The 15,692-nt window shown below is 35.3% G+C and overlaps 1 protein-coding gene across 1 annotated transcript in view; it reads left to right on the forward strand.

Annotated features, from left to right (window-relative positions):
* Nucleotides 1-15,692, forward strand: part of KDM4C (lysine (K)-specific demethylase 4C) — a 276,941-nt gene that overhangs the window by 126,243 nt on the left and 135,006 nt on the right. Inside the window, exons 8-9 of the mRNA XM_009328050.1 lie at nt 11,399-11,592; nt 14,359-14,597. Coding sequence (XP_009326325.1) covers nt 11,399-11,592; nt 14,359-14,597 — 433 coding nt within the window. The remainder of the gene's footprint in view (nt 1-11,398; nt 11,593-14,358; nt 14,598-15,692) is intronic.

Raw genomic sequence — 15,692 nt, forward strand, 5'->3', positions numbered from 1 at the left:
AAATAAAACAACGTGAGAGAGAAACAAACAAAGAAACAAAAAAAGAGGGAAAGAAAAAAAAACCAAGTGATGCAACCACTTACCATCTGCCAACAGATGCCCAGCCAGTCCCTGAGCAGCGATCGCTGCCGCCTGACCAACTTCACCCAGCTTATATACTGAGCATGACATCATATGATATGGAATATCCCTTTGGCCAGTTTGGGTCAGATGTCCTGGCTGTGCCCCCTCCCAGCTTCTTGTGCACGTTCTCGCTGGCGGAGTATGGGAAGCTGAAAAGTCCTTGACTTAATATAAACACTGCTTAGCAACAACTAAAACATCAGTGTGTTATCACATTAGTCTCATGCTAAATTGAAAACACAGCACTGTACCAGCTACTAGGAAGAAAATTAACTCTATCCCAGCCAAAACCAGGACATTATCAATTCTCTTTCTGCCAAATACAAACCTCCTGTAAAGGTTTCTCAGAGGGAAAGGCATCTAACACAATATTCTTTTGCATGAAATGCAAACAAGATATTTCTATGAAGTTAAAGCCTTTAAATTTCAGTAGCAGTTTTATTTATTTCAGGTGGAATAAATGTATTTTTTAAAATGGACTAAAAATCAGTAAAAGAATACATTTTATGGTTTCTAAGAACCACAGTAACGTGAACTCCATGCATAAAGTCTAGTGTCTATCTGATTAAACCAAATAGTCTTAAGAATATGACAACATCAGAAATGCAGGATTTAGGTTTTTATGTTCACCCAAAATCCTTAGTTAAAAATATTCATATTTAATATCCTAGATGAGCTGATTATGAAGAGGTAAATCTGATTACCTGATTGTCTTGAAAACATCAAACAGCTATTCTTAATGAACTATTTATCCTAAATATTGGGCCCAATCCACAAGGGGAAGGCTAGACCATATTTTTGTTTTGCCTATAGAAGCTTCATTAGTTTTATTAGACTTTATAATTACAGAAATTCTTTATCTCCCTGCAGTGTTGTGCGAAAATATCTCCTATTCATTTGGTAGAAAAATTCAATAAGCAGCACATCATATTGTCACTCTCTCACAAGCAGAATCTGATCTTTTGTCAAAACATAAAGAACAATTGGCTGATGGCAATTCTGATTACTTTAGAAAGTAATTATTGAAAGAAGGCATATAGATTTTAAATGATCCTTTTATCCTCTACAGCCACCCAAAATGAATAATGATAAAATTACACATATTCTTTATTGCATTCTGTTTAATAAAAAAAGGAAAAGGAAAAAAAACCTAAACTAAGCATACTGTTTGATAAGAGCAAAGTTGTCGTAACAGTGTGATGCCTTTTGAATCTACTTGCTACAATTGATTGGTAACATTTTTGGCAAGTTCCTCCTACTGCATCATAACCCTAGCTAGAGAAGTTTGTAAGCCTTCTGTCTTCACTTACACAGCCTTTTGTTCTACCCATATTAGAAAAGTGTTTTAAAAGGTTTGCCAGTTAGCACACGTTTGTTTGTATGCAGATTTAAAAATACTAAAGCATAGTAAAGAGGTTTTAGTTTAAGCACACTTGGCATGTGAAGAATCATCCATGACTACTTACTGATGAAGACAAAACTGTTTTGAACACGCTTCTTCACAGCCTCCTGATGCCAAGGAGTTGTGGTGGTGTATGATATAAGTTGGTATAAACAAGTTAATAGTGCAGTCACCTAGCCAAGAAAGTAATGATATTTTTATGTTTTGCAACCACACAGATCTCTGGTCGTACTACCTTTCTGTCTTCAGAGGATGGCTGGAGGATCTTGTGTGGATGTATGAGTGTGGGAGAAAGGCCATGGATGTATGTGGCTGCCTGTTCTTTTACGTAGCTGTACAGGTTTTGGTTCTGAAGTTCTTTCAGTGTCCAGTACTAATATGGTAATAATGCTCTACAATACCAAACTTTTTCATCCTGTATTTCCTGGGCAGCAAAACACAGCCCTACCTAATGCATCACAAAGTGAATCTCAGAATAAAATTAGAAAAATTGTTTTTTCAAATGTGTATATTTTTTATTGTCTGTGCAGTCTTTGATGCTACCAGATAATTCTTGGGTCAATAATTTGACCATCTAGCCTACTTCTGAATAGGCTAATGGCAAGTCAATGCTTTTACTCCAAGTAATACTAATACTTGGAGATATTAGCTACACTTGGCTTTTGTAAGACAAAGACTAATGGATTGAAAGCAGTCCTGTTATAGACTGGTTTAATAAAATGTATTGAACCAAAGACACGGCAAGTAATTCTGGTACCTTAGTAAATGGTTTTCAATTTCTTATCTAATAATGAGCCTGCATGCTCCCCACTGAGCTCTGTATACCGGCTTCATATTCATTCTTACCTATTGTAACACTTGGTGATATTTAGTTTGCTGTAACTTTCGTTCTCTTTTATGGGCTGATGAACATATAAACAAATTAAATAGATGTATCTGATATAGCTGCAGTTAGTGTGTTTTGTTTTTACTGTTCTCTGAAAAGCTTGACCACCACTAGGATGGAATTGTTAGATCTTTTTCGGGAAAGTTCCTGCCTTATATCCATAGCTGTCAGCATAGGAACTGTGATTGCTGCAGCAATATAACCACTTCAGTGAATAGTGAAGTAATGTTTATTTTCCCAACTCCAGGGCATGGTAAATTTTCTGAGGTAAGAGGAACGTTGGTCATCATCTCTGTCAAGTCCTTCATTTGATTATCATTCTTGTAGAAACCATAAGCCAGAAAGGCCTGTGTTGTCAACATAATTGCTTCTTCATTTCTTTTTTCACTTGAGTGGAAGGAAATTCCATTGCTTTGAATGGTCTGTCATTTTTTTTTCATTAGGAGTTTAAATTGAATACAATCTCGTTTACACTGAGCCTTTCTGTTTGTCTATCATATTTGTTAGCTGGAAACTCATATTTTCTAAGGATGGGTTCAATTTTCCATGACTATTGGCAGATGTTTCTCTAGAATCTTTAGTGACAATAATGTATTTGTTGATAACCCGGTGCTTGCTAGAAGGGACTTTGCTTCACATCAGTGAGTCTGGTTTTTTGTATGAGAGCTTTAGTCAGCAGAAACATATTCCATTTCTTCCAAAAATGTCTAGGGGTAGTTTCACCCTATTTTGAATGCATGCTTCATGGCAATGAATTTTCCTTTGGTTCAGCTACTCTTTCCTCTTTGCAGCAGGTGAAATACATAATGCTCTGGTTCCACTCTTTTGATTCATGTTTTTGCAAGTTATATATTTGAGTAATTTTAATAGTTGAGCTCAGTGTTCCAAGATACTAACCGTAAGAGTTGAGTTGTGAGTAGATTTCATTCTTTTAGTGTTGTTACTGTTTTCGTGCTCAACTTGCCATTTCAGTACCATGGTAGGAACATTTGAGGGCTTTGGTTCATAGGCCTGCAAGACGGCTTATAGCAAGAGTCTGTCAGTGTCTGAACAGGAAAACTTTTGATGGGTTTTCCATACGGCTTTTATTTATTAGAGAAAAAAGTCATAGAACGTTCTGCAGTTTCTGTCTTACGAACATTTTGTCCTACTTTCTCATCCTCTCCTACCTTCCCAAACCTAGACAAGCTGTGTCACAAAGCCTCTCTTCTCAACATATCAACACAGCATTGTTCTCAGCCACATGGTTTACTTAACAATGATAGAAAATCTTGCTTTTGAAGTTTGTTCTAACTGGGTACTTTTTCTTTGCATTGTTTCTGACAGGATTGCTTTTTTTTTTTTTTGAGGGTTGAAGGTGTGTGTTTTGTTTTTTTGTTTTTGTCTTTTTTTGTGGTTTTTTTTTTAACGTCACAATGCTCCATTGCTTACTTAGTTTGGATTTAAATAGTGGTAGAACATTGCATAGCTACAGTTTTTTTCCTTTCCATCTTTTGTTAAAGGGTAAGCTACGTAAATAGATAGCTGTAGATTATTTGAAATTTCTGGGGTTTTATTACCTTTTAAAATATATGGTAGGATCATATCATTTTTTTCACTAATATTTTTTGCCCTCTTTTTTTTCTCTCTCTCTAATAGAATTGGAATTGTAGGAGAGCCTTGGGGGAAAAAAAAGTTATTTTAAGAACTAGGAAAATTGTTCTCTTTTCCTCTGTTCAGTTTAGAAATAAAATCTGGAGCAGGGAACTGAAAATCAAATATATTCTAGTCTCAGTTCTGACTGTGGCTTGCCTTGTGACCTTGACAAACAAGCCTTTCTGTGGTCTGCTTTCTTCGTCTCTGTTATCAGGAAGAAACATTAATATTTGCAAACCATTCTGAAATTCCTGGAATGAAGGTGTATAGAACTACAGATTTTTTCATTATCTGTTGGAAAGTATATAGGTTTTCTAAATATTGTTCTGCTTTGCTGAGCAAGAGTACAAATGAAATGTCTTTGGGAGACATAAACTCGATTTAAGAGTCATATTGGCCAAAAAATGATTCAGTAGATTGACAATCTAGAATCTGAGAGGTGTTAATTTTTGTGGTTCTTATTCTCTGTGAATTTTCAGTTAAGAATAACACTTAACAATTGGATCAGTGAGGTTATTGATATATAAACAAAACAGTAGTTGATTCAGCCTGCTGTTTGACTCAGCATTTACAGAAGCTATAAGATGTACATGAGTGATGAATTTTGGGCATCTAAGTCTTGAAAAACTGAGCCAAGCTTTTGCAAGAATTTACCATATACTTTAGAGAAACTTAATGAATATGATGGTGCTTTACATGCTTCACATGAGACTTGGCCACAGCTTTTCCCTCTGATTGGAATTTCATTGCTTTCTTCTCCTTCCCCCAGGCAGAAGTCATTATGTACTGTGATTTACCATTGATAACATTAATTTGCTGGTTTCAACATCCCTTAATACAATGTTCTAGATGCTAAAAGGTGAAACCTGAGATAAATGTGTCATGACATTTTAGAACATCTTCAAAATATTTTAAAAAAAATATTTTCTGAACTTTAAAAAGTTCAGAAAATAATTTTATTTATATATTTTATTTATATCATTTTATAGATATATATTTATATACATTTTTATTTATATACATTTATATCATATAGATATTTATATCATTTTATTAATATAAGGGGAAGTCACTACTCCATTTGCTGTGCTGTGCTTCAGAAGCAACATTGAGGAATGCTCAATAGTTCTAAGGCTTTAGATGAGTCTTAATAGTATTTAGTTTTCAACATGATCTGTCTGTAAGCATTATCATGTGTAAATGCAGCCATAATTTTTAATAGTGGCAGCTAGATTTGGAGCTCTGTAAAATTCAAATTGTTGTGGAAAAAAATGTGTCTATACTCATCTGGTTATATTACCATGAATCTTCAATTATTCTTAAATCTGAACCTGAATTTAAAAAAGACTTCTGAAAGTTCTGACAATAATTTGACTTGCTGGAATAACTAGCAACATTAGTAGTGATACGCAGATATATTAATTGTGCCAGAAAATGGTCTTAAATAATCCAGTGGAGGTGACAGTTTATTTTAACCAATAAGCAACACTCCAAAATAACAGAAGTTCTTATTCGTCAACCCGTCTACTCATACCAGGTGTATATCTGTGTCCGTCTTCCCAGAACCCCCTTTAATCTGCAATATGTGGAGTTCTAATTTGAGTTTTTTCCCAACTACTATGTAGGAATACAATTTTCAAATTGATAACCTCTCGATTTTCTTTTGAGTTTATTGGGAATAAAGAAGGAACATTTCCTTTCTAGGTTTCCTGTTACACTGACTTCTTACCTACAATATGTTACAACTATCCGTTTGCTGTAATTAATGAGCTAAGGATATATGTAATTGTTCAGTATTGCTGTACTTGGGTCATTTTTTATGCTTGATAGTAGTAAACTTTCTGTAAGTAAATCCATGATAATGACTGTGGAATTTGTGTAGTCAAGATGAGGAACGACATGGTAATAGGTCCGTATTAGATGTTGCGTAACTACAAGTTATTGTTTATGATGAGAATTATGTATATGTATTATTGCACAGAGTGTTTGTTTTCTTACTTCAGGAGATATTTTAGAATTGGTTAATTCTGCTCTGCTGCAGATGGAGATTAATTTCTTTACAATAAATTATAACTTCACAGGGTTGGAATCCTTCCATTTTAAAATGAAGGAATTGCAAGACAGTTTAAGTTAAGGGACAGAAGCCTTCATTTTCTGGATCTGAGGAAATGCAGTCCAAAGGTGCTAAGAAAGGAAACAATGCAGAGCTAAGAGAAGGATGGAGCAAGGGCAGCTGACGCACAGCAGAGGGGTAAAGGCTCCAGGCAAAGTGGATAGGCATCAGGGATGGACGGGGAAGTGAATGTGAGTAAAAGAGGAGAAGAATTTGGGCTAGAAATACAGAGTAAAATCAGAATGAAGAGAAAAAAGTTAATAGCTAATGATTAAATTTTCCAAGGGGTAAGAATAGTGCCAGGAAAGATACCGGTAAAGGATTTACAGTAATAGGACACACAAGGGTAGTATAGTTGTGGAAACTCAAGGAATTATTTTCAAGATATGTTACCCCCCTCCACCCAAACAAACCTGAAAAACCCCAAACCAGCAGCAAACCTTAAACAATTGTCTCACAGAGATATCCTTTCAACTGTTTTATCTGCACTCAAAAAGGTTGAGCTTTGTTGGCAATGATAGTTCTCACTACATCAAATGTGGCAGTATGTATTGCAACAATCCTGCCTTTCCCCCCCCAGCGTAAAATTACTGGATGGATAGGTGTTGAGACTTAGTAAGTGAGAATGCAGTCCTGTGCACTAATCTGTTACACTGGATGACAACTTGGATTTAGAGTTCAAGAAGACCTGTAAAATTACCAAACGTATGTAAAGCCCCTTCTCTCCTCTTGCTGTGCATAGAAATATCTTTCTGTCCTCATCTTGTCTCCAGCAAGTTCCTTGGATCATAGACTGATGCCTAGCTTCCATTTTGGATTGCATCAGTTTTCTCATCTGCATGCCTAACTTGTACTTAATTCAGTGGTTTCTGGGTCACATAAACGAAGAAAGAGTATAATCAAAAAGGCGTAACAGGCAGATAAGATAAAAAGAAAGAAGGGTTGAGAGGTGGAACATTTAAGAAAAGATGGGGTTCTTTCAGCTGTGTCCTGTCACAACTGTGTTAACCCAGGTTTCAAAGGAATTGGAGGAAAACGGCCACATTTTTGCAATGGCATCTGATGCTAATGGAATCAGTTCTACATAATATAAATTGAGTCTTTTTTTTGCGTAGGAATGCATAGGTCACATTGTGTGTAAGTGTAAAATAAATTGGAAATATGAATCAAGAAAAAACCCAGATATTTCGTAATGCACTATTTAAAAATTGGACTATTTTTAAAATATTGCAGACTGTTTGCTTATGTATATGTGAATACAAATAATGAATTTATGAGAAATATTTTGTTCTATTATTTACCCAAAACATCGTGGAATGTGTATAAAAAGAACCCTAAAAAAGAGTGGTGTTTTGAATTTTTATTTTTGTTGTGTGTGACTGGATGCATCAGAGAAAAGTGAGGATACTCTCTATGACTTACCAAAGGAAGGCTTGCTTTATTGAAGCTTGCACAGATGGCTGACATCAAAGGTTTCTGCAACAGTGCCTACAAGTTGCCAGAAGATCAGTGTGAAAATATATCACTGCCTGATTCCATAGCAAAGAACAGTTATTGTTAACAGGATTTATTAAATCCTGCCCTCTTAACAACAAACAGTGCCTATCAAGCACTTCTTTTGGCCGAGTATGTCTCTCCTAGGTAACTTTCTCATATTTCTCATACTACAAATACATCTCACATTTAGTTATACCAATTAGTTAAAGTTGCTGAAACATTTTTCTTCCAATTCATTGCTATAAAGGTTTGCAGCGACTAATAAATGTTTTTTTAAATTGCTTACCTCCAAGCTGTATCTTTATGATAGGATAAATAATAATAATAATAGTAATGGTGATGTTGATGATGTTAATAGTAATATCAAAGAATTGTGAGAGAGTTCTGTTCCCTTAAGTATTCTGATTGTCGTACTAATCTTTGATTGAAGAATATGTATCAGACTAATTCTACTGCATATAGAAAATAATTCTTTCCAATGCAAAGGTTGCGATGTTTGTCTATGGCAACATCAGCTGTATTTTACATGGTGATCCAACAGCTTTGATTTTGCATTTACTTCTAAAAATATTAAAAGATGCTTCCAAAATTATTGTCATCCATGAAAGTATCACTGTATTTTAGTAGACAGTGGCATGTCCCTTTTGTGTCTGTCCCTAGAGGCTTCTTCAACAGAATGGCATATAGTTTTGCTTTCGAGAGAATCTTTCAGTCACTTTTTTGTCTTGGGAGCAGGAAGCCATATAACTGTCAGCTGCAAGTCAGTCAAATAGGAAGTGAAGAAAAACATTGAAAACCACCGCCACCACCACCAAGAAGAACAAAAAATCCTCCAGATTATTTATCAAAGCAACAATTTTTTTTTTCTTGGCTCATCTTAGGGAATATGAGTAGAAATGATTTTCAGAACATATCTGTTGTCGTTGTCTGAAATGATACTTCTAAATAATTCCACCCTTTAGTGCCTAGAAGCTTGTCTTCTGTATTTTCAGGCAAGCAGTAATACTGTTGAGTATGTTTGTAAGTAACATTTCTCCATTACTTTTACTCAGAAGTGTATGTTTTTAAAAGTTTTAAAATTTCTAAAAAAATCTATGATATTTCTAATACCTGCTTGTTTTTTTAAAATAATTTGCAGTAGTTCTATTAAAATGTAGTGGAAACTGATCAAAGATTATTGAAAGACAGAAATTCTGTGCCTCATTTAGACATAATTGATTTTGAGTCTTTTCATATATTATTATAATTCCATCATAGAATACATTTTATTTCTTGAGGTATTTTCTTCTTTGATACTTCAATGCTGACTTAAATAATTATTTTCTTCCAAATCAATGGAAATCTTGGTGTCTAACAGCAAAACCAGTAATCTTCTAAATTTTTGCTTTAACAACCATTTCTAATTGGTGTGCAGCAACATGGCTTGAATATGAAAGGATTTTGTGTGTAAATGGAGAGAAAATCCAGCGTTGGTTGTCTTTATGTTACAAATTTCAGTTTTAAAAGTTAGAACTATTACAGTGGACCATGTATGCACCTTTCCAGTATACAGAGGTATCTTAACTGCTGTTCTGTTACTGTTCATTGTGACTGATCAAGGACTCTCTGAATGAGACACGCTATTTCAAATAAGGTTAAGTCTTTTACAGAATGTGTGTGTATATATATGTATATACACGTTGTTTGAAAAAGGAAAATTCTAATCATATTTTGGGTAAAAACTATCATTAAAGACAACTGCATAAAATTGCAATTTCTATGTTGAATTTTTTTTCTTCTATCCATTCCATCTCCCATTAGAGGGCAGTGTTATGGATATACAGCATATTGATGTTGACATATTGAAAGGAAAGCAAGCGTGTTTAATACATCTTGGATGCATTCTTTTCATTATATATCTTATGATTTTCAAGAGGAAGAAGGGTGGAATAGAAATGATAGGAGGAAATAGCAGATAAAGAAATTTGCATCCAGCACACAGAAAGCTAGCTAGTGGAAAAGTTGCATTCAGCCCCTTGTGTGTTTCAACTTTTCTATGATTAAATGTCCTCCTTGTTTAAAAGGGGTGATAAAACTTGCTGTAGCAAACCAGAAAGCCAGGCCATGCATTTACCAGGTTTTTTAATATATCTCTGTTTACCCAAAAGAAAATACTCAGTTTTGCCCTGTAACAGAGTCATTTAGCTATAACACTAAGTTTTTTAAAAGTTTTTCCATTTGAGACTATATGTTTTAGCCAGTCAGTTTGCTTTTAATCTGAATAATTGTACTGGGTTTACATGGCAAGATTTTGGTAGCGTAGTGGGGCTGCAGCAGTGGCTTCTGTGAGAAGCGATCAGGAGCTGTCCACATGTCGGGCAGAGCCAGGTCCAGCTGGCTACAAAATGAACCTGCTGCTGCTCAAAGCTGAGCCCATCAGCGACTCTGGTGGCTTCTCTGTGATAGCATGTTTAAGAAAGGGTAAAAAACACTGTGCAGCAGCCGTGAGAGAGAGCAGTGAGGAAAATGTGAGACAAACGGCCCTGCAGACACCACAGTCGGGAGTGAAGTTGAGCCTGGGAAAAAGGGGGGGTGAGGGAAGCTGTTTTTAGTTTTGTTTTTATTTCTCACTATCCTAATCTGTTATTAATTGGCAATAAATTAATTTAATTTCCTCAAGTTGAGTCTGTGGTGGTAATTGATCAGTCATCTCCCTGTTCTTACCTCAATGCGTGAGCTTTTTCATCATATTTTCTCCCTGTGTCCTGCTGAGGAGGGGGAATGAGAGAGCAGGTTGGTGGGCACCTGGCAGTCAGCCAAGGTTAACCCACGACAATAGTTTATGTGCCTCCCAAACAGAGGTTTGGGAGGTTTATTTTTAACACACTGACTGAGGTTAAACCATGACATAATGTTAAGTATTTTGGAGTATTAGATACAGTAATTTTAGTCTGAAAGTTGTCTCAGCATCTACAGTATTCCAAGTGAAGACTCCTTTGCATTTTCATGATCATCATTAAGAATTTATTCAAATAAGTCTAAAATATTCCACTCATATGCATAATTTGTAAAGAAAAACAATGCAAAAAATCTTTGGGGGACTAAAATCAGGGACTAGAGCAAAGTTGATGAAGAAAGTACTGCATGAGACTTTAGGGTCTGCATTACACAGAAGGTCAGATTACATGTTTATAACACAGTCTTCTAGACCTTAAACATAATATTCCCCTCTCTTGCCTGTTTCTTCCTCTTTGTAGAAAAACATGGGAAAGACTGTAACTTTATATGGTACTCGAATGCATTTTGTTTTGAGGAGTTAAAAGCTAGGACTCTATATGCCTGTAAAGACCTTTGAGTCAGGTGGATACTACATGAGTTATTTTTAAAAAGAAAATTGTGATGCCGCTAAAGATAAGTGCAGTCTCTGGATTCAACATGGTATTATGCTTAAAACTATCAAGAACAGCTAATAGAGCAAAAAGAAATGGTTTAGTTTCTTCTTGGTCTTAACTTGTAGGAGTTAATCAAACAATGGAGTGTCTGTAAGTATCTTTGTGGAATCCTAGTGTGTCACATTTGTTCCGATTGTATCTTCTCTTGAACGATCCTTACCCCCTGAAGAGTGAGGAAGAGGGAAAAAGGAAAATTTTGATTAAAGTAGAGTTGGTTTTCACATGTGGGATTTTTATTTTGGACTTTCTTTACTGGGAATTGCAGCATATTCCATTACTTGTCACTTATAAATTCCTGTCTTCTCTTGCAGTGCACTTGTAGGAGAGACATGGTGACAATATCCATGGACGTCTTTGTGAGGAAGTTTCAACCAGACAGATACCACCTGTGGAAACAAGGCAAGGATTTATACACCATTGATCATACAAAACCAACTCCTGAATCAACACCTGAAGTAAAGACCTGGCTACAGAGAAGAAAGAAAATAAAGAACTTTCCCAAGTGGTATTTATGTTTCTTTATGCTCCACTTAATTGTCTTCAATATGGTGTCAATTTCCTTTTTATTTCTTTTTTGCCACTTTCTCTGATGTTTTATTTGAATTAATTTACTTTAGACAAAGTTTGTTTTTCTGTTTTCTGTATTAAGATGAACTTGGGGATAAGCAAGTCTTTTTTTCAGAGTGACTATGAAAAATTAATTCAACTTATAAGTTATGTGTATAGCTGAAGTTAATGAGTACGGAAAGCGTCAAAATGCATTCCAGTGTGGTATTTAGAATCTTTCTTTTGTAGATATTATTCCATTAAAATTTTCAAGGTGTGGATGGTTGCCATTGTTTCCAGTGACATCTGCAACCGAAAGACAAGGGAGAAGTCTCCTAAGATTTGAGCTAAAGGTTAAATGGGAAAAACTTATCATGAAGCTGTGGCAGAATCCCAACAGCTATGTGAAGTCTCTAGCAATAGCCTTAGCCCTCACTGCCATCTAACTCCAAGGAGATATCACTGCCTGTTTGGCACACTCTCACAGTGCTGCAGCCGAAACCTCTCTGTGCCTACCACAGGTCAATCACAGATCATAATTTGGCATAAGGAAGGCCTAAATCTCAGTTGTTGGTGCTGACACCACCAAGAAAATGAGGAGAAAAACGTTTCTCAGCTTGTCACTGAAGCTATCAAAGCTTTGACCTATTAAAGCAGTTTCATAGCTGGATCTATTTTCTTGGTGTGCATCATGTTTTTTGTTTGCATTGCACAAACTTTTTTTGTACACTAATGCTTTCACGTCTTTATGGATCTTTATGGATTTTCTTCATTAGCTAATAAAGATCTACTTAATTTCTAGCCTAGAATTGTGGGTAGTTTTATTGGTATCTACTTACAGCGGAGTGCAGTTTGCTGGGTTAAAGATAATACTGAATTTTTTAAGACCTTTTTCCTCTTTCAAATCATTTTACAATACAGTTACTTTTTCAACTTGCTCTTAAACTGAATTTCCTCATTTTCTTTGTAAGTTATTGTATTTCTTGAGGAAAATTATAAGAAGTCAACCTGTAAAGAAGAGGACCAACTGCCACTGTAGTGGAACATTGTAGTTAAGAAATATAACATTGGGATTGTTATGGGTAAGAACAGTTTGTGGGATAGAATCAGTTCTTGAAGACAAACAGTGAAGCAGCTGGACAGCCAATTTGTTAGTATATGTATAATATTAACCTGGGGACACGCAGAGAGAGTAATTCTCTTGTTTAGCTAGTTGAATGCCGTTTTGCTCTGTAGTAAGTTTGACTGTATGTATTGTACAGCGTAACTGCAAGTTCACACTTGAACCAGCAGTGATTCATTTGGTAGTACCCTTATGGGTAGCCAGTTTTAACTAAAAGCAAAGACTTTAAAATAATTGTGTTGAAAGTTTTATCATAGGAACACATGGGCTGATTTCATTCACTTAGCTCAATTCCACACAATAATAAACACAATTCCAATGCTGTTTAATTCTTGAGTTGGCTTTTGTTCAGGCATGGTAACAATGCATATTGCAATGGGAGGATAAAATGTTTATTCAGCTTCATTTCTAGTGTAATGTGTCGATTAAAATTGTTGTCATTTTGATTATGGGAATAATACAAGTTCCAGCAGAATGGAAATAGAAATACCATCTATGGAAATCTTCATGAATATAGTAACAGGGAGAGCTTAACTCTGACATTTATGGCTGAAATACTTCGCTACAATAGAACATCTAATGACTGCATGTAAACAGTAATAATACTTGCTGTTATATTACAATGTGAACTGATGGGTGTCTCATGCTTTGGCAAATTTTCTGGAATTTACTATTTTTTAGAGAGGATGTTGAAAGATGTACATTGGTGGACATAGGATAAAATGTAAGGGGTAGCAAAATGTTTTTCTGGGGATGTCTATAGTCTAAGATGCACGACATTTGTAAAACTCCCGGTTTACCTGCCACAGTTGGGCTTTTATCACTAGTGTTTTACAACTTTTGAAACTTGATGTGTGATGAAGCACATAAAAACCTCCTCATGTGTCACATAGTTGAATTTGAAACTGGACTAATCTCCTGTTATGTTTATCCTGAGCACATAAATTACAAACCGGTTTCTGACAGAGGGTGCCATTTCTCCTGCTTTAACCTTTCCCTTCTACTTCTGAGGGTTCAAAAACTTATGCTGAAGCTTTAATTTCAACTTTGTTTTTTGCACAGCATTATGAAAGGTATTGCTTGGTATTGTCGCCATTCAAAATATTTGGTGATCAGAATTTTTCCTTCTTTCAGATTGTTGTTGTTTGTGTTAAAATGCATATAAAAACTTCTAAGGTATCTAAACAGATCTGATTTTACAAGGGTATTCAGACTAGTGTTTTACTAGCATTGGGGTTTGGAAATACCACCTGATTTTAGTGCAATTGAGAATGTTTTGCCTTCATTACTTTTATAAGGATTATTCTCTTTCAGGTCAAAAGAATAATTCATTAAAAAGGTAGCTTGGATGCTGGTTAAGTAATAGTTACTTTTACAGTTTAATAACTTTGTCGTAGAATGGTGATAAAAGATTAGAAGGTTAAATCTAATCAATTGTTAATCTATCACTTAATAAATTGTAAGCACTATCTCAATACAAAAAGATGAAAAATTGTCAGTTTTTTACTGGTTTTGGCAGGTGAAAGGGACATATATATTGGTAGACATTTTATCTTATCCAAGACAGACATTGTACTCTGACAGCAATATCTCTTATAACAGCTTCCAGCACACCAGATCTCGATCTAAAAAGCTTAAAACTCCAGAGGACAAGAGAGTATCTGCTATGGTAGCTGGTGCAGAAATCATAGCGACTGAAGCAGCTACTGATGGCTTCAAGGTCAGTGAAGAACCTGGAAAAAAAGTGAGACTGGTAAACACAGGAGTGCCTTCTGGGGAAGAAGAAAACAGTAGTAGAAGGCAGCTGGATCAACATTTATTGGATAATGTCAAGGTTGCAGGTGAGATAAGGACTGATTATGTTTCACATGTAAGTTGCAGGCTGTTGGTACTCTAATGCCACAAATCAGTGGGTGTTAAAGCATAGTATTATCCTAAGTAGCATACTAAAATACTTACTTATAAGGTTATGCAGAGAAGAATTATATTCCGTAAGAATGAGAAAATGCCAAAATTAATATTCTGAGCTGAGAGTAATATCACCTAAACTGTTTTAATGAAGTGTTTTTTAAAGAGGCAAAAAGGACGAGGTTTTGTAAATTTTATTTCTTCAATAGACTGATAAGTTTTCTAGCAAAATTTTTTTGACATGGAAATGATACAGTATGTCTTAACACTTATACAAACAGTACAGAACATATTTGCTTGTAGTATGCTACATGTATTTACATGAAGAATGCTGCATGTTAGAAGTGGTCTATACTTGTGACCAAAAATGCTCTATTTTGAGATTGCAGATTTTGTGTCACTTCCTGTTGAGCTGTCTGACAACACAAGTTATAAAGGCCTTGTCGAGCCAAAGATTGTTCTTTTTTTCCCCACAACTATTTTATACTAATATACTTGGTCTATTCTGGACTTTATTTCTTCTGTTTCACATTTCATTGTAGTTCAGCTGTAGTTTCACATTCCTGTTCAGAAAGGCAAACTGCAGTTTTAACTTTAAGTTTGTGAGCAGTCTCGTTTGGTTTTGTATTGATACTGACATTTTACTTGCAAATTGCATATAGAGAGTATTTCCCTGATTGTGAATATTAATGGTTATGTTAATTTGGAGATGGTAAGCACCAGGATCGACCCACATAAAGATATCAAAGTGAGTATTCAAATGTGGAGTCTTAGAAATTCCTGCATGCAAATTAGTTGGTGTTCTATCAAAGCATTTCCAGGTCTGTTCTAATGATCTTTTTTTTTTTTTTTTAAAGGTGCTATTCCTTTACAGCTTCCCCCAACTTTTAATAGAGGTTTGGAGTGTTCATGACCACTGAGAAACTAGTATTTAGTTAGCAGCCATTCTGTGTTCATCGGCAAGGGAAGGAAAAGCTCTATCCTCTTTCCTTTGAGCTATTAAGGGGTGGTGCCTCGACCTTTGTAGG

Source organism: Pygoscelis adeliae, unplaced genomic scaffold (genome assembly GCF_000699105.1).
Source record: "Pygoscelis adeliae isolate BGI_AS28 unplaced genomic scaffold, ASM69910v1 Scaffold45, whole genome shotgun sequence".
NCBI lineage: Eukaryota > Metazoa > Chordata > Aves > Sphenisciformes > Spheniscidae > Pygoscelis > Pygoscelis adeliae.